Source organism: Furipterus horrens, unplaced genomic scaffold (genome assembly GCF_987537825.1).
Source record: "Furipterus horrens unplaced genomic scaffold, mFurHor1.1.pri manual_scaffold_7, whole genome shotgun sequence".
Taxonomy (NCBI): domain Eukaryota; kingdom Metazoa; phylum Chordata; class Mammalia; order Chiroptera; family Furipteridae; genus Furipterus; species Furipterus horrens.
Window position 1 is genome coordinate 31,646,723 of NW_028327177.1, and position 20,280 is coordinate 31,667,002.

Genomic DNA, 20,280 nt, shown 5'->3' on the forward strand with positions numbered 1-20,280 from the left:
AGCCAACTTATATGTATGACTGCTCAATTCTATTCAGTGTGAATGTAAAAGTTGATTAGTCAAAATAAAAATTCAGCTGACCACTAAAATCTGAAACTTTGCATGTACTTTCGAGAATTAAAAAACAATAGGAGAAAATACAAAATTCAAATGTTTACTCCATGAGATTAAGCAACCTTTAAAACAACCTTTAATAAACTTCTCTATTTCTTTTATAATCTTTAAATCTCTGCAAGGGCTTTCCAATAGGCAGCTTATTTGTTTAGGGAAGAAGCAAAGTATCTACTGCTCTCTGAAAAAAAAATCATACATCAGGTAAGAATGTCCACCTCCATTTAGTTTTTCACCATCAGACATAGATTTTCTTCATTTGTCCTTTGTATGGTAAAAGACCTTAAAGACCATCATGGTAACTTGGTAGACTTGGGGCATCCCCAGTGAGGTAATATTAGTTGAGCTCCACAATCCTCCATGATTCATGGACACCAAGCTTGTAAACCCATTCTAATAGTGACACAGCCGCTGCAGGCACAACCCTTAAAATGTCATACTGTAAATGATCAAGGGCTATTTTAGGACTTGACAATTATGCTTATAAAGGCTTCTCAACTCTGAAGACTCAAGCAAAGTTCAGCTCCAAGAAGAAAGAAAATTTTTGCTATTAGCGCAATTAAATGGCCATATGGTAATTTTTAGGTATTGCAAGAAAGAAGAGTTTGGGTTTTAGGAATTATGTGATTTGAGGAAGGAAAGGCGCCTGCTTAGATGAGATAGCAATGAGAAGATTTTGCTCATTTCTAAAGTGCTCTTACCAAGAAACATCTCATATTTTTTTAGCTTAAGTAAAAAAGCAACTGATGGACACAGGTAGTGGCAGGAAAAAAATGACAAGAGTAAATATCAGTTTCATAATTAACTGCAGATTATTACATAAAAGGCTCACTGAATATCCTCAGCTCATTTTAAGGAGTTACCACACCTCCATTGTTTTTTCCAGGAGAGAGCCAGCCCTCTAACCATTTTTTAAATACTCAACTTCAATACCTTATTTAAGTATTTTCTTGCTAGTCAAAATTTTGACTTTGAGGAAAACTCCTTACGCAATCCTATTCTAGATGGCAAGACCCACACAGCTGTGTGCCCTAAAGAGCTTTTCCAAAAAAGCACAGCAGATTAAGTTAAAACAATAAAAAAGAGCATGGAAAAGCCCAAATCTTGTCAAAGGGATGAATTTGAAGTTAGCACTCACACTGGTCCTCCTGCCTCTAACTCTTGACTATCATTCTTTTTGCTTCCATAAGCAATCTAGTAGCACTTTCAAAAACTCGAGTTTCAGAGAATTGGCTTATTTCCTGACTGCAATCTTTAGGCAAATCAACTTAATTATTAAGGGCACTGAATATTTTTCTTCTTCAAGCTACTGACCTGGTAACCTTGGAAGAAGTTAAGAATTTCCTTAACTCCAGTATTGTAGGCCAGGCCCTGCATTCTGACCACCGTGCCAGGCTGTGGAAGGACACCGCTAAGATTAGCAGCTGTAGGGAAGTAGCCAAGATTATTGGGCGAACCTGAGGGGCTAAAGGGAGAGAAAGTACAGTGAACCAATAGGAACAGACAATGCTGAATATTTACTCTAAAAACATTAGTTACTTAAGGAAATAGACTCTCTCAAGGTGATCTTAGAATTCTCAGAGTTTTCTCTCTCAAGCCAGATAAGAACATCACAGCTGTTCTGCCCCACATATCCAGAAAAGCCAAAAGTTGAAAGGTAGAAGGGTTCATGCAAAGTTAAAGGAAGGACTTCCCCAGTTCTCTCTGAGATTCTTAAAAGGGAAAGGAAGGAAAGGATTAGCCTTCAAGGTCACTCAACCAGAAAGCACCACTTCCAAAGCCCAGCTCATTGATGATTAACTGGCTAGTTATCAGGAATACCAAGGCATGAAAAGGAATAAATACAAAGGACTAATAGATACCATAGCCACAGAGACCAAAAGTATTTGAAGTCATTTCTCCAAGGAACAGACTGTTCTACCCATATATACAAGCAAAGGCACAGCACAGTAAGAGCACAATAATACAGCCAAGTATTATAGCACCTATGAGTTATTTCTTCCAACTTGACTTAAAAGAAAGAGGAGGAGATGGTGGGTAAATTGGAAGGGATTCTCAACAAATTAAAATCAATCACCATTAACAAAAGAGGGAAATTGATGTATGAGTCCCTCTATGTATATCTACAACAATTACCCCAAGGAGCTCAAATCAATTGAATTCCTAATTACTCTTTATGACAACTCAAGTGATTACCATATTATAAAATTAGTTTCACCCTGTCCCCCACCCAATCTGTTTTCCACCATAATTAGTGGCCAGAAACCCATTAGTGCAAACAAAGGAAAAAAATTTAAAACAAGTTATTAGCTTAAAGAGCCATAAAGAACCACAGTTTTGGATTATTAACCCTTATAAATCTTTCTAAGTAGGTAGTTATCCCATTTCAAAGACAAGTAAACACAAATGAAAGGGACTATAAAAATCTTTGAGACTGGCTATCCTACATAATCCTAACTGATGGGTTAATAGGAATGGTACCAGATGTACATACAGTTCCAGATTCCTTTTTTTTTTTTTATTAACACAGTAAACTTGAGCAAGTCAATTACATTATTTGGTAAATGGGGATGCTAGCACCTCTCAAGTTTCACTGAAATGATTAAATATAGCGAATTATTCCATAAATCATAAAATGCAGTAATTTACTTCACTTTTGCTATTTCCATAACCATCATTCTATTGAATCACTTAAAAAATATGGGAAACTGAAAATATTACTTGACATCAAGCTGCCCTTAACCTTTTCAGTTTCTACAGCAGTGCTCCTCAACTTGTTTGCCTGTTAGAATTACTTGGAGACATTTTTACAACTCTCTCTGAGGAGAGCCTGTTTGGAGACTAAAAGTCAATCTATAAGCAGCTAAGAGGGAATGCTCTTTAGGCTTGAGTGGGACACATTCGCCACCATTCAGCCACACCTCTTCATTTTACAGAGGTGGAAACAGAAACTAAGAGTTAAATAATTTCTCAAAGGTTAAGTGCTTCAACAAACCAGAAGAAGCACCTAGACCTCTCAACTTCTAATTCAATGCTTTTCCCCATACAACCACCATTTATCCTAAGACTATATATGCTTATGTCAAATGTCTGATAAATACTAACTCAATACAAATACTTCAAGACCATTAAGTCTTTGTGTATTTTACTATGAGTTACTTATACATTCCAAACTGGATATGAAAGTCAATTCATTTCCACAATATACAACTTAGCTGTGTCCTGATATACTCTATTCCTTTGACTGAAGATTGCCTCTAAATTAAATGTAGATATTTAGTAACTTCAGAGTATAACTGAGATAAAATAAAAAGATAAAAGTTATCCAACTGGAAATTTAAGGTTATAAAATGACAATTATAAGGTATATGTATTCTGATTAAGCCTAAATACAACACAACCAGGAATCAGATCCTTATTCTTTGCACCAGCATTACCTGCTGTATACAAGGCATCTTAAGGAAAATTAAATAATCTGTGTAACAACCTGACAGGGCATGAAAATAAGAATTTTCTATCAACTTAAATTCCAATTCTTTCATATTGAAATAACAATCAGCAAAAATGAAATAATTTATGGAATAAAAATGACAGGACAGAGACAAGGGTGTGTGTGTGTACAATTTAAAAGAATCTACTAAAAACTAGGAACTAATAAACTACAAAGGACAAGGTCAATACACAAAATAAATCAACTGCATTTCTATACACTACAATTAACTACACAAAAATAAAATTAATAAAGTAATTCCGTTTACAATAGCATAAAAAAATACTTAGGTAACAATATAATCAATAAAAAACATTAAAAAAAAAACTTAGGAAAAACATTTAGCAACAATTGTACACTGAAAACCACAAAACACTATTAAAAAATTAAAATCATCTAAAATATGGAAAGTCAGTCCATGTTTATAAACTCAATGCATTAGCTATCAAAATTTTAATGGTTTTTTTTTGCAGAATCGATTAAACTAAACCTAAAACACAAGGGGAGATGCCAAGGACCCAGAAAAGACAAACTCTTTAAATAGAACAAAGTAGGAGGACTTAACATCGCCAAAATCCAGAACTTACTACAAAACTACAGTAATCGATATGGTGTGGTACTCCCTTAATGATAGGCACTGACCAATGGAATAGAAATGAGAGGCCAGGAATAAACCTTTACAATTTATGGTCAATTGATTTTTGGCAAGGGTTCTAAGGCTACTTGATGAGGAAAGAATAGTCTCTTCAATAAATGGTGTTGAAACAATGAAATATCCACATGCAAAGGGATGAATTTAGACCTTCACCTTACCCTACATAAAAAATTAATTCAAATTAAGTAATATATCTAAATATGAGCTAAAACTAAAAGGCTCTTACAGCAATACGTAGTAGTAATTCTTCATGACCTTGGGTTACATGTGACAAAGTATAAATGACAAAAGGAGAAAAATAAATTGGACATCATCAAAATTGAAAATGTTTATCTTTAAAGAAAACTATTGAGTAAATGAAAAGAAAACCCAGAGGCTGGGAGAAAATATTTGTAAATCTTATCTTATAAGGTCTCTTATCTAGAATATATGAAGAAATTTCACAACTAAAAAACAGTAAGAAAATTGACCCAATTAAAAAACGTGCAAAGGATTTGAATAACACTTCTTCAAAGAAAATAAATGAATGGTTGTTTCTCAAAAGTTAAACATAGAGATAGATACATGCAAAAAGAAAAAGAGAAATGAAAAGAAAGAAACAAAGAGAGAGAAAGAAAGAGTAAGAAAGAAAATAAACCGCCTTCCAACACCATATACAAGAATAAACTCAAAATAAATTAAAAACTTAAATGTAAGCCCTGACCAGTGTGGCTCAGTTGGTTGGGTGTTGTCCTGCAAAGCAAAGGGTTGCTTGCTTGATTCCCGGTCAAGGAACATGCCTGGGTTGCACGTTCCATCCCTGGTTGGGTATGTATGAGAGGGAACCAACCAATTGGTATTTCTCTGTCACATCAATGTTTCTTTCCCTTTCTTTCTCTCTCCCTTCCCCATCTCTAAATAAATAAGGAAATAATTAAAAACAAAACAAAACTGTAAATATAAGACTCAAAACCATAAAACTCCTAGAAGAAAATATAGACAGTAAAATTTCTGATATTTCTCTTAGCAATATTTGTTCTGATACTTCTCCCCTGGTAGTGGAAACAAAAATAAGTAAATAAACAAATAAATGAATTTCCTCAAACTAAAAAGTTTTTGTACAGCAAAGGAAACCACTTCTCCAAAGAGAACATACAGATGGCAAATTGGCTAATAGACATATGAAAAGGTTCTCAATGTCACTAATCAGCATAAAAATGAAAAATTAAAACCATAATAAGATATCACCCCATACTGCTCAGAAAAGGGATTCCTCATGCACTATTGGTGGGAATGCAAATTGGTATGCCACTGTGGAAAGAGTATGGAAATACCTCAAAAAAATTAAAAAGAGAACTGCCTTATGACCCAGCAATGACATTTCTAGGCCTATATCTGAAAAAAACCAAAACACTAATTTGAAAGAATATATATGCACCCCTATGTTCATTTCACCATATTTACAACAACCAAATTTTGGAAGCAGTCCAGTATCCATCAGTAGATGAGTAAATAAAAAAAGCTATGCTACATTTACACAATGGAATACAACTTAGCCGTAAAAGAAGGAGGAATCTCACCTTTTGCAATGCCATGAATGGATCTAGAGAATATTATGCTACATGAAATAAGTCAGTCAGAGAAAGACAAATACCGTATAAGTTCACTTATATGTAGAATCTAATGACCAAAATAAGCTAACAAACAAAACAGAAATAGACTCAGACTAATAGATGCAGAGAACAGGTTGACAGTTGTCAGAGGGGAGGAGGGTGGTAGGGCTGGGTGAAAAAGGTGAAAGGATTAAGCAAAAACAACAACAAAAACATAGCCCTAGCTAGTTTGGTTCAGTTGCTTGGAGCATTGTACCATAAACTGAAATGTCGTGGGTTCAATTCCCCATCAGCGTACATGCCTAGGTTGTAGGTTTGGTCCACGGTCGGAATGCGTGCAACATGCAACCAATCAATATTTCTCTCTCACAACAATGTTTCTATCCCTCGCTTTCTCCCTCCCTTCCCCCACTCTCTAAAAATAAACAAGTGGAGAGACCCAAAGATGGCGGAGGAGTAAGTAGAAGCTATACTAACCTCCTCCCCAGGACCAAACTGTACTTACAACTAAATTATAAAAAAATCATCCTGAATAGCCAACTGAACAGTGGCTGGAGAGAAGCCATCTAACCACAGGCAGAGAGAAGAAGCCACATCACCCCAACATAACTGGTAGGGAGTGTGAAGAAGGTGCAAGAGGGCTCGCTAGGCTCCCATAGGTGGTAGCTGAAGTGAGGGAGGGATACTTCAGTGGCTGGGGGGTGGGGGGGTGGCGGGGTGAGGGGGTTCCCCTTGAGAAGTGTGGAGTCTAAATCCCAAGCTGAGCTCCCCAGCCTACAGCACCAGAACTGGGAAAGGCTCTGAAAATCAGTGGGGTTTCTGTCTACCAGGGAGACATGACTGGAGACTCAAACAGCCTGTTACAGGACGAACACACAAAATTCTGTTTGCAGCCACTTACCCTAGGCTCCAGCAAAGGGAGGGCAGAGTAGACTAGAGACACATGAGGAGAGTCTGGGGCAGTGGCTCTGGGGAGACAACTAAAGAAACAGCTGCCATGATCCCTTCCTGAGTCATTCTCCATAATGCAGAGGCCATCTTTTTCAGGCAGAGCACTCCCCTTCAAGTGGCATCAGTCTGAGGGGAAGCAATAGCCCTGCCCACAGGAATTACTCTGTCCCACCCTGTTGAGCTTAAGACCTGCTGCTGAGGAGTACAGCTGGAAGATATTCACTCTTTAAGGCTAACAGAAAGCCTGCAGACAGAGGCAGGTGTTCTTGCTGTGCAGCCTGGTTCTTCCTGCACACAAATAAGCCCAACAAAGGAAGCCACAAGCTGAGGATTGCTAAATAGCTCCAAAGAGGTTGCCCAGGGCCAGTCACAGCATCTGACATAGGTCCGCACCAGAGACTTTGCAGATCTACCTAATACATAGAAACAAACACAAAGAAGCAGCCAAAATGGGAAGACAAAGGAACAGGTCCCAAATGAAAGAACAAGAGAATCCTCCAGAAGAACGAGATGAAATGGAGGCAAGCATTTATCAAATAGAGTTTAGGGTAATAATTATAAAGCTACTGGACAGCATGAAAAAAGACAGAAACCATAAAAAAAGAACCAGTCAGAAATAAAGAATGCATACCCGAAATAAATAATACACTGAAAGGAAGAAATAGTAGGTTAGGTGAAGCAGAGGATCAAAGCACCAATTTGGAAGAAAAGGTAGGAAAAAACACCCAAGCAGAATAGCAAAAAGAAAAAAGAATTTTAAAAAAGGAGGAGCGTTTAGAAACCTTTGGAACGACATGAAGTGTAACAATATCCACATCATGGGAATGCCAGAAGGAGAAGAGAGTGAGCAACAGATCAAGAACCTATTTAAAGAAATAATGACCCAAACCTTTCCTAATCTGGTGAAGGAAAAAGACACCCAAGTCCAGAAAGCTCAGAGAGTCCCAAGCAACACGGACCGAAAGAGGCTTACACCAAGACAGATCATAATTAAAATGGTAAGGCTTACAGACAAGGAGAGAATTCTAAAAGCCGCAAGAGAAAAGCAGGTGCTTACATATAAGGGAGCACCAATTAGACTGTCATCTAATTTCTCAGCAGAAACACTAAAGCCAGAAGGGAGTGGCATGAAATATTCAAGGTGATGAAAAGCAAGGATATACAACCAAGGCTATTTTACCCAGCAAGGCTGTCATTTAAAATCAAAGGAGAAATAGGGAGCTTCCCAGACAAGAAAAAACTAAAGGAGTTTGTTAACACCAAAAAAAAAAAAAAAAAAAAAAAGAGGAAAACAGTCTAACAATAAAATGACACTAGATACATGTCAATCCATAATCACCTTAAATGTAAATGGCTTACATGCTCCAACCAAAAGACATGAGTAGATGAATGGATAAGAAAACAAGGTCCATATATATGCTGCCTCCAAGAGACCCACCTCAGATCACAAGATACACACAGACTAAAAGCAAAGGGATGGAAAAGGATATTTCATGTAAATGGAAAGGAAAAAAAGCTGGGTAGCAATACTTATATCTGACAGAACAGACTTTATAAACCAAGGCTATAGTTATAGACAAAGAAGGACACTACACAAAGGGAACAGTCCAACAAGAGGATATGACCGTAGTAAACATTTATGCACTCAACATAGGAGCACCTAAGTTTGTGAAGCAAAAATCTTGATGGACATAAAGGGAGAGTTCGACAGAAATACAGTCGTAGTTGCGGAATTGTAACACCGCATTGAATTCAATGGATAGATCTTCCACACAGAAAATCAACAAGCAGATAGAGACCTTAAATGACACACTAGATCAAATAGCTTTAATTGACCTCTTCAGAGCATTTCACCCCAAAGCAGCAGAATATACATACTTTTCAAGTGCACTTGGAACGTTTTCTAGGATAGACCACATGTTAGGGCACAAACAAGTCTCAATAAATTTAAGAAGATTGAAATTATATCAAGCATCTTCTCTGACCACTATGCAATGAAACAAGAAATTAATCACAAGAAGAACACTGAAAAACACACAAAGACATGAAAACTAAATAACGTTATTAAACAAGGAATGGGTCAAAACAAGATCAAGGAAGAAATCAAAAGATGCCTTTAAACAAATGAAAATGAGGACACAACAACCCAAAATCTGTGGGACACAGGGAAAGCAATCCTAAGAGGAAAATTCATAGCATTACAGGTCTATCTCAAAAACAAGAGAAAGCTCAAATAAACAATCTAATTTTACACTTACAGGAACTTGTAAAAGAACAATATACAAAGCCCACAGTGAGTAAAAGGAAGGAAATAAAAAAGATCAGAGAAATAAATGAAAGTGTTAAAAAAATGATACAAAAAAATCAATGAATCCAAGAGCTGCTTCTTTGAAAAGATAAACAAGATTGACAAACCTTTAACCACACTCATCAACAGAAGAGAGAATCCAAATAAATAAAATCAAAAATGAAGAGGAGAAAAACAATCGACACCAAAGAAATACAAAGAATTGGAAGAAAATATTATGAACTATATGCCAACAAACTGGACAACCTAGACAAAATGGATAAATTCCTAGAAGCATATAATCTCCCCAAACTAAATCAGGAAGAATCAGAGAATCTGAATAAGACAGATTACACCTAGTGAAATTGAAGCAGTAATCAAAAAACTCCCAACAAAAGCCATGGACTGGATGGCTTCACAGGTGAATTTTACCAAACATTCTGAGAAAAACTAACACCTCTCCTTCTCAAACTATACAAAAAATTCAAGAGGAGGGAAGACTCCTTTTATGAGACCAGCGTTATCCTAATTCCAAAACCAGATAAAGACACTACAAAAAAAGAAAATTATAGGCCAATATCCCTGATGAATGTAGACACTAAAATCCTCAACAAAATATTAGCAAACCAAATACAGCAAATACAGCAATGCATCAAAAAGATCATACACCATGATCAACTGAGATTTATTCCAGGAACACAAGGTTGGTACAACATTCACAAATCAACAAATGTGATTCATCTCATAAACAAAACGAAGGATAAAAAGCACATGATCATGTCAATAGATGCAGAAAAAGCATTTGATAAAATCCAGCACCCATTTATGATAAAAACTTTCAGCCAAGTGGAAATAGAGGGAATATACCTCAACATAATAAAGGCCATATATGACAAACCCACTGCCAGCACCATACTCAACAGGCAAAACTGAGTCATGTCAATCAGGGCTGAAAGCTTTTTCTTTTTAACGTCAGAAACAACACAAAGATGTCTACTGTCAATATTTTTATTCAACGTAATGTTGAAAGTTCCAGCTACAGCAATGAGACAAGGAAAAAAAAAAAAAGCTATCTGAATTTGAAAGGAAGATGTAAAATTGTCATTATTTGCAGATGACATTACACTATATATACATATATGTATGTGTGTATAGATATATAACTAAAGATTCCACCCTGATTGGTATTGCTCAGTTTGTTGGGTGTTGTCTGGAAAAGTGAAAGGTTGCTGGTTCAATTACTGGTCAGGGGGCCTATGAGAAGCAACCCACTGATGTTTCTCTTTACATCAATGTTTTTCTTCTTCTCTTTCTCCCTCCATTCCCCTCTGTCTAAATAAATAAAATATTTAAAGAAAAAAAGATTCCACCAAAAAACTATTAGAACTGATAAATGAATTTAGTAAAATAGGATAAAAAACTAATATTCAGAAATCGGTTGCATTTGTATACACCGTAGCTATCAAAAAGATAAATTAAGGAAACAATACCACATATAATTGCATCCAAAACAAAAATCCTTAAGAATAGAACCAAAGAGGTAAAAAAACTGTACTCAAAAAATGATAAGACAATGAAGAAACTGAAGATACAAATAAATAAAAGTTATATACCATGCTCATGGGTAGGAAGAATCAACAAAGTTAAAATGTCTATAATACCCAAGGCAATCTACATATTCAATGCAATTCCTAGCAAAATATCAATGGCATTTTCTACAGGACTTGAACAAATAATCTTATTTTGTACATAAAAAACTAATATAATATTGTATCAACTATAATTTTTTAAAAAATTCTTTTCCCTAGAAAACCAGGGGGAAAAAAGTTGATTCTAATAAAAGTTCTAAATAAATTTTATTCTGAACTTGTTAGTAAAGATTTAGGGGAGAAAGAATATAAGTCATATACAATTTAAAACAACCGTGCTTATTTATTGTGGGGTAACATGAATTGATTCTATTTAAAAATATAACTGTTGTCATTAAGGATTTTCCTATTTTCAAATTCATTCACAAGTTATTGCCACCCTGTTACAATAATTACAATGTCCCTCACTGATGGTCCTAAGATAGAAACTAAAAAATTAAAGTTGTATACAAAGGTCAAGAGCTTTACCAAACCAGAAGAAGCACCTTGACCTCATTATTTGCAGATGATATTACACTACATATATATAACTGAAGATTCCATCCTGATCGGTGTTGCTCAACAAACAGCCTAAAAGATGCTGTTAATACATAGTTAAAACATAAACATAGTTTGGGTTGTCATGAAATGATCTCCTTGCTTAGAGGTATGACCAGAAACAGTTGCCTACCATGCTAACCTTCAGTGAGGCAGACAATATTCTTTTGTGAACTCAGGCACTGGCTATCAAAGGAGGCTATTGTTTCTGTCCCTCATTCCCACTTCCATCAGAGCCTTACCTGGGATAGTACGCTGTGTAGTTCATGAAGAGCTGAGTGCCTGCTGGGTAGTATGCTGTGGAGGGCTGCAGCGCTCGTGGATTCAAAAGCAGAGAGGGCTGATAAATGGCAGCTTCAGTAGGGATAACAGCTGCAGGAGCTGGAAATGTGTAGGAAGGAGGAGACAGGCCTAAATAAGCAGAGAGAGAGAGACTTTAAAACATTTGTAACAGTTGACACATGATTACATATATACATTTTAAAGTAAGAGAGCAATTCTTTATGCTACGCCCAGCAACAACTTCCTTTTGATTATATAGAGAAAACCTACAAATAATCTCAGATCTCACATTCCATCAACCTAAAGCAACATTCTTGGTCTGAAATGTGGAAAAACCAGTATCATCCAAAGTCTTCTCAAACATTTCATGACGTATATTTTTCTTCCATGCCTGAGTGTCAATTACCACGAATAAACACTTTGAGGCAAGAAACATAGGACTGACATTTAGCATAACTTGAAAGTAAAAGCTACTATTTCATCTTATCTACCCAATAGTACAGCATGAAAGGAAAATGGTTAGGATGCAACACTCTTCACTATCACCATATATTATGCCAAAGCATAGATGGTTTCAGAGTGAACTGACATAAAAGAAGTACATTAACTCTGCATTATTTCCACTAGAAGATGGGCTTTGAAGTTAATCTACAATTCAAACCTGAAGGAAAAATAAAATCCAACCTGGGAATTAGTCCTGAGAAATAGAAGCTCAAGTCTTCCTGAGAGTTAGCAGATAAATTGTGAACTCAGATTATATAGAAAAAAGAAAAAAGGAAATTGCTTTGTCTTCTGGTTTTCCGACTTACTGAAATCCAACCAGTTCATGGTCACTGCCTTTAATGTGTGAGGTGAACACAACTATCCAGGCCATCTGTACGCAACAAAAGAGGTAACCGAGAGGCTGTCTGAATTTGGGGTTCCTAACTTAATTTTCAGAACAACCTAATTTATTTTGCAAATAGCAGAGGGCCAAGGGATAACTTTTTCACATAAAAATCTCTACTGACTTCTGCAGTTCCTATGAGTTTCTACATGTCCATGGAGAGCAACAGGGTGGTCACCTGAATATGGGTACTAAGGGCAAAAACTTCATATAGGTACACATATTGACTTCATTCATATTCACCTTTTGGGTACCGTGTTCATACCCACTGAAAATTGAGCTACATGTAGATACCTAATTTATAGACGGATTTTAAAATTATGATCCCTGGCCTTTAAAGGGTCCACAAACAGGCAGTCAGGACAAACTGAGGCACTGGAGTCATAGAGAAAATTGTAAAGCCTGTGTTCATATCCTGCTTTCAAAACTATCAAGCAATTCATTAAACGAGAGTATTTCATACCAATAAGACAGACATATATAGTAGGTATGAGTCTGTTATGCCTCAAAACACAGTAGAAATTTTTGATAACAGATTAGGCTGCTCAGATTTATGTATATTCAAATGAAGTACAGCTATTCTCATATTCCTAAAAGAGAATAAGACTTTTATATTCATAGACTAGAAAAATGGAGGTGACTTTTAATAGGCAATCGCCTGGAGTTGGCAGGAAAAAAACAGTCCAGTAGAACAGGCATAATATTAGCATGCATAATTGGAATTCTGATTTGAATGAAAAAAATGAATAACCTTTTACTAAAATGCTAAATGGCCAAATTTTAGCTTAAATTTTTGGAAAGTATTAAGATACGGAAATATATTTTTATGTGAAAAATGCACTTCAAATTTTTATGATTTTGGGGCTTGTGAAGGAGAAAAGTCTTATGAAGAAAATGTAATGACCAGTTTTGTACCCGGACAAGAGAAGTAAAATGATATCACAGCAGAATTTTGGTTACACATGAAGGAGAAATTCCCTTATCTCGCAATGCTTGATAGATTATCACTAAAGAAAATTATAAATTATCAGTGGCTATGGACAGAATACATATGACTACGATTACTTAACCACTTAAACCCAATTATAGACTTTCAAAACTTGATACTTATTAGTGATCAACTCTTAAGATATTCACCAACAGCAAGCAGCAGATAAATGGAATATTAGTGTTTAGGAATTCCAAGGGAAAAAAGGATTAAGCCCCACTTAATATTCTTTAAATAATACTTATTCAAATAGGTTTATTGGTATAGATTTCTCTTTACTAGAAAGTGATGTCCTAAGACTCTCCATTTTATTGGAATGAAGCACATAAGCCAGTTTACTGTCTCAGTTATCTCTGAACTGCATCCCAAGTGCTACATGCTTTAAACATACCCAACATGCCTCCTAACAAGGTATGACTTATTCAAAAGTGGAAACTGCATGAAAAAATTCAACTTTTAACATTAGATCCCCAATGTTCCTTAGTCACTAACCAGAACATGGTCTTCATACTAAAGGGCTTATTCCTCTCAAACAAGATTCCAGATGGCTTGCACCCAGGTGCCAATGAGCAAGAGCACGGCTTGAAATTAAGCACTGATCCTGCGATCCAATGGAAACTTTGGCTAATTTATTTACGCATTTATATTTTTTACTAACTTGCTCACTCCAGATATCTTGGAGAGCAAGACAAATACTCACTAGGTTATCCTATCCAAAAAATACTTAATGCTCATTAACTTAAAAATACAAAATGGGCATCAATTCAAATGTGTTACAGGAGAAAAAAAAAAGATCCGGCCATATTTTACCTTTAAATGCGTATTATTAAAATATCTACATAGCCAGGTTGCCTCCCAGAGTCAGTGCTTATCTTAAGCACACTAAGCTTCAGAAATCAAGGGCTTATTACGGGAAAAGCAAGAATATAATTTGAAAGGAGATATTTGTAGCATCTCTAATTATGGATGTCCACAACCAAAGTCTTAAATGATTACCAGATACTACCGATTTCAGATGGGAAAGCCTTATGTAACCACCTTGCCTGCCTCAGAAAGAACCAGGGATGCAGAAAGTTATGAAAGCAGCTTAAGCACCTACCAGCACATAGCGTAGAATAGCGCCAAGACCCAAGAAAAACTTACATGGTAACTTACATGGCGGTGGGGATAAGCCATTTCGATTTAAAGTGCCCCCCATTAACACAAAGTTCATCTCCTCAGCTGAACACTGAAAGACTTCAACATATCTGTCCTTCATGGTTTTTTTATGACACTTCTGTGCAGCCATAAATGCTCTGTCCGCAGACTTCATCTGGATAAAGGCATCTCCTGATGGGCGGCCCTGAGCGTGTGGGGGAAGAATAAAAACAAAAGGAGACTGTCTCCTTCAACAAGGAAATGGTTGCTTTCAAAACATGCAAAGTGACAATCACCCATAGTACAGACATTTTAGCCACAAAATCTGGGTGACCATGTGATCTACTGAAATCTGACTTGGCATTTCATCACCTAACCACCAGAATGGCCACAAAACGTGGAAGAAACAATTTTGAGAGCTCATAGCTGAAAGTGATCATTTTTGGTTTCTATTAGTGTTAGATTTACAAGATTTTGAAAAAGTCTCCTTGTGACTGTGGTTTCAAAGTACAGGATTGTGTATTGGGTTTTGCATTTCTGAAAAATCCAATTAAAACTTATTTGATTGAGAAGAGCTGGTGTAACAGAATGGGTGTTTGAGCTTTATGTATCCTCCTACAGGAAAGTGAATAAACCAGTGTTGTCTTTTAGCTTGAAGTTCTGTCCATCACTGTCCTGCAACATCTCTTTCCCTTCTCCCTATAGCCTAGGTTGGAATGTGGCTTGGCGACTGGGAAGGGGAAACAGGAAATGGCAGCTGCAAAGCACAGTGAAGGTTGGTGATAGCTGTTATCATCAGCCTTGCATGGGAGCCCTTCTCTCATCTGCACCCATGCACCTCCATCTTAAATCTTGGCCAAACAGGTGTTGATAGTCATTTCTTCAATTACTAAGAGCTTGCTAAAAATGTCCTGTTTAAAACCAAGCTGACAAGATTTCTGTTCCACAGAACCAAAATGCCATAGTTTTACTTAGCATCAACATTTTATGGGAGAGAAAAAGATACAATCAGTTTATAGGACTTTCTTATTTATGAATTTCTTTAAAAGTCCCTAAGGGACTATTTAATACAAATTATTACCATGCAAGTTACCATACGAGTTACCATACCAGGGAAATTAGGGATACCAGGGAAACCCAGTCCAAGATGGAAATCTAACATCTTAAAGACAGCTAAGAGCTTGTCCATCAGCTAAGAAGCATTTCACCCAAGTGCAATCACAGTAGGTCGTGTGGGTCAATAATAGGTCAATCTGTCCACTATTGTTAATTAGAGTAATAATAGCCCCCAGTTATTAGAAATGGTGACCTAAAGAGAAATGAAACTAATCCCTGTAGGGATTTATGAGGAATTGTGGAGAATTTTATTCAAAAGGATTCTCACCAGTGAAGCATGCTGAGAGGGTACCTACTCGGATAAAAAGTTGCATAGTTTAATATTGACATAAGAGTTAGAATGAGCATATGCTGGCATGGAAAACCAAGCGGCATTCAGGATGTTTTCTGATTGCTTGTACTCAGTGACATGCACTTTCCAGTGAGACAGGATTATAGTTATGAATATGAACAAATCTCCACATGAAAAGAGAAAGGGGAATACTAGCAGTTTAGAAAAACATTGCTAATTCCAATACAAACTTAACTTCAACCCATCATTCATCAAAAACATCTTTTTCAAAAATTAATACAACTTCACTTTTAATAAAAAGTTCCAAATTTTTAATTAGGATTCTGGGTTTACAGGTTTTTAGAATTCTGTCCTGCTTATGATAGCACAAAATACTGACATATTGTCCAGTAACAAAAATTATTAATTTACCCAAAATCAAGGGACACTAAGCCAGGAACTACTTTAAAAATGCTTATAATATATACCCACAATACCATAGAATTTGGTTAAATTTTTGTAAAGGTTTCTATTAAACAATTAATTCATAATACATCTGAGTGCCTATTATGAACACATACTGTTCTAGGTGGTGCAGATACTAGTCCTTATCAAGTTTGCACTTTACTGAATGCAACTTGATGTCTAAAATTACATATATAAATATACATATGAAATAAAATAAGCTGTTTCTAAACAGTCTACAGATACAAAATACTCTGGAATACATTCAAGGTCATTGGTTTACATATTGTCCACAATCGCTTTCACGCTATGACAGCAGAGTTGTAGAGTTCAGTAGTTGCAACAGTAAAATGTATCAGACTGATAATGTACTGTGATGCTATTGAGAATTTGATGGATACATGTAATGACAGAACCAGAGCCAAATTTGAATTACCATACCAATGACAGCAATCTTTCTGGAGTTCATCTTCAATACCTCTAGCATTTATAGCTACATCATTCTTTCAAGACTTACTATACAACTGATACACCCTGTACTTTTTTATTGGAAAAGACTCTGGTAATAAGAATAAGCAAATCAGTTTTCCAGTTAGCAACTTTCTTACCTGATGGTTCAATACCATGTGAACCCCATGAGTTCGAATATCTGTGGAAAACTCCCCCAGAAAGTCCAGGATGTCCTCAATTGTGGCCACATAGGGAAGACCTCGAAGGCGTATACAGTCTCTAACATTGGTAGGGGGCACAAATTGCTGAGGTAGTACTGGAATAATGGGAGGGGTTGGAAGTGGAATGAGAGGGGTCGAGGAGAATCGATTCAGCACCTGTACTCAAAGCAAAACAGAAGTGATTTAGAGCCTTGGTATTCCACTGCTCTCTGCACTGGCATAACTAGGGAGCCTGTTAGAAATGCACAATCTCAGCTCTACCCGAGACCTAGTAAATACAAATCTGCATTTTAACAGGATCCCCAGGTGATTCATAGCATATTAAGTTTGAGAAGCACTCATAGAGAAAGGGACTCATGCTTTTCAGTTGGGCGAGCATGACACTCGCTTTTGTCAAATGCATGCTGAGGGATATACCATACAACACAAATGCACTTAGATTAAGGACTTGTCTACTAGACAAACACAGCACTATCTGCCTTGGGACAAATATCCTTAAAGTTGCAACTTTCATAAATATCTGCAATTGCTAATCATGTTCTATTGTAGCAATCTATTAGACTGCATTTTTCTAAGTCCAACATTCCCCTTAATATTGCTTCACATTTCACATTCAAACCCAAGAAGTATAAGGACAATAACCCAATAATCAAACCATAGGTAAAAGAATGACTATGGATTATATTAAAATATAATGCCACATTTATAAAGCAATTAATATACAAAGCAAACAAGATAGAATGGCAGAATAATATAAAACTGAAAAAATAATTTAGTGACCATAAAAATAATCACTTAGTTTCCAAGTGAACTTTAGGCATTGGCAAGACACAGGATCTTGACCTTTTTTTAAATAGAATAGAATTTACCTATCTGAGAACAAACAAGGTCAAGAACATTTTGGAGGAAAAATTGCTCCCAGGCAACTCCAAGTTCTTGCCTGTTTTTGTCTCAGTTTAGAACGTGCCCAGTAGTTGATAATATTAGGAAGTCCTTGTGCAAATGCTACATGTGGTATCCCTGGGTTTTCTGAACAATTTACCAATGCAAACTTTATCATCCCATACACTGAAAATATAGAACAATTGAGGAACTCCCAGAAATTTGCCCCAATTTCCTTACTCATACCCTGTCCAGTTGCTTTCTAAGAGGTGACAAAAAAAAAAAAAAAAAAAAAAACAAAAAACAAACAAACAATAAACACAGCCAAAAAATTTTATCACAAGATAGCAGGCTTTAAAAAATTATATAATCCAGAAACAGAACAAACATGCTATTAAAAACCAACCTGCTGAACTTCAGCTGCTGTGCTCCTGAAGAGTTCAATGTATCTTTTACCCAACAAATCCTTATGTTTCCTCAGTGCATTCTGTGCATACTCCTCACAAGCAAAGAGGACGAAAGCATCCCCTGTTGGCCTACCGTCTGGGTAGGTAACAAACAGGATGCCTTCCTTCCCCCCAGTGATGGGGCAATGCTGTCCAAAAAAAGCCACCACTTCATCAGCTGTGGCTGTAAATGGGAGCCCCCGCATGCGAACAATGACTTGATTTTCCTTGGAGAGAAACTGGGCTACCTCATTGGATGTACCTAGGGAACACAAATATTAGGAAGGATGGCAGAAATGAATAAGATATCAACTTTACCAAATCTAAAATGGTAAAATTCTGGGCAATGTCTTGAATTCATAATTAAGACCCACACTCCCAAATGAATTTATAATAACATCCTAGGAATAAAATAATTCTTTTCCCACAGACTTAAAACTTCCCCCCTACCAATTTCATAAAACACATCTCAACATAGGAGGGTAGCCAGACAATTAAATTATGGACCAACCACCATATTCTTCTCATGGAGAGGCAATTAATCATCATGTGCCGGTGCTGAAGCCAGAATGCCTGGGGCCAATCTTGGCTTTACCATTTTACTAGAGTACAACTTCAGTAAAGTTTAACCTCTGTGACTTAGTTTCCTCATTTGTTAAATGAGGGTAAAATTACCTACTTCATAAATTATGAGAATAAGTTAATACATTTTAAGTACTTTAGTGATTTGTTATTTTTTTTCTGATTACTTCTTATTAAGATTCAAACATACCCAAATACAGAATAGTGTAATGAATACACTTGGCAGTTAGTTTCAACATTTATAAATAGTCTGCCTAACACAAAGCATTTTGTACAGTATGGCCATGAAGCAAATATTCAATGTACATTGTTCAAACTCATACACTAGTAACATTTTCCCTTAATCATCCCGCCCACATACCATGAAATCCCAGGCGTTAACTTGCATATTAATTAACTTTGCCATCTGCAGTTTACAATGTTATCTACCATGGAACCTCAGGATCATATGGCAATTCAAAATATACTTTATCCCTAACCAATGTCAAACATTACTTTGGAAACTCTGGAAAAACTATTAAACTTGAAATTATAAATTTGGAAGCCCTGGTTTATCTCAAGAAATAAGAGCCAGAACAAAATTATACCAGCAAATTGTGTAAACAGGGTGCTGTCACCACAAGTCCTACAACTGCTAAGATTTTTACCTGGGCTATATTATAATGCGGGGATAAAAATGTTCTTTGTATTTAGGTGGAAGTCACCCACATTCTTTGATTCAGTTATCCTACTTTTAGACATTCATCCTGATGAGTGGCATATACAGATAAAAAATATTCACTGCCAACATACTTAGAATGAAGAGTTGGAAATAAACTCTAAAATGCCCAACAGAGATGTTTAATAAAAATTTATGGTACATATAATATTGATCAGCAGTTAACACTTAAGAAAATTGAGTAACATAGGAAGATATTCATTATACTAAAAGGAGCAAAGGAAAACTTGAAGTAGAAACTTACAAAGTATTTAATTATAGATATAGAAAAAAAAATCTGTTGGACAAATCATAGTTAACATTTTTATATATCTGTTATTTTTAGGCTTTAAAATTATAAATCACTCAAGAACTAGATAAAGACTTTATATATTCCCGCTTCTTTCAGACCATATTGCTCTAAACACTGCATATCCTAAAATACTAGAAGCCAGAAAGATACCATGTTCATGGCCACTGATGATTGAAAGAAATTTAGAGAAAAATTAGAAGCAGACATGCAACAATTCCTGGTATTCTAATGTGGCTGTTTAAAAATAGTTTTGAGACTACTTAATTTCTTTC

General features: G+C 36.0%; 1 protein-coding gene across 5 annotated transcripts in view; it reads right to left on the reverse strand.

The window, feature by feature from the left end:
- Window positions 1-20,280, reverse strand: part of ESRP1 (epithelial splicing regulatory protein 1) — a 50,771-nt gene that overhangs the window by 11,885 nt on the left and 18,606 nt on the right. For 2 of the 5 annotated variants that reach the window (XM_090283555.1, XM_090283558.1), the window contains exons 10-14: window positions 18,377-18,678; window positions 17,026-17,244; window positions 14,572-14,770; window positions 11,515-11,683; window positions 1,426-1,576 (exon numbers count right to left, since the gene is read on the reverse strand). In XM_090283555.1, the coding sequence (XP_090139681.1) occupies window positions 1,426-1,576; window positions 11,515-11,683; window positions 14,572-14,770; window positions 17,026-17,244; window positions 18,377-18,678 (1,040 nt within the window). The remainder of the gene's footprint in view (window positions 1-1,425; window positions 1,577-11,514; window positions 11,684-14,571; window positions 14,771-17,025; window positions 17,245-18,376; window positions 18,679-20,280) is intronic. The other 3 variants (XM_090283557.1, XM_090283556.1, XM_090283554.1) reach the window with 2 other exon arrangements.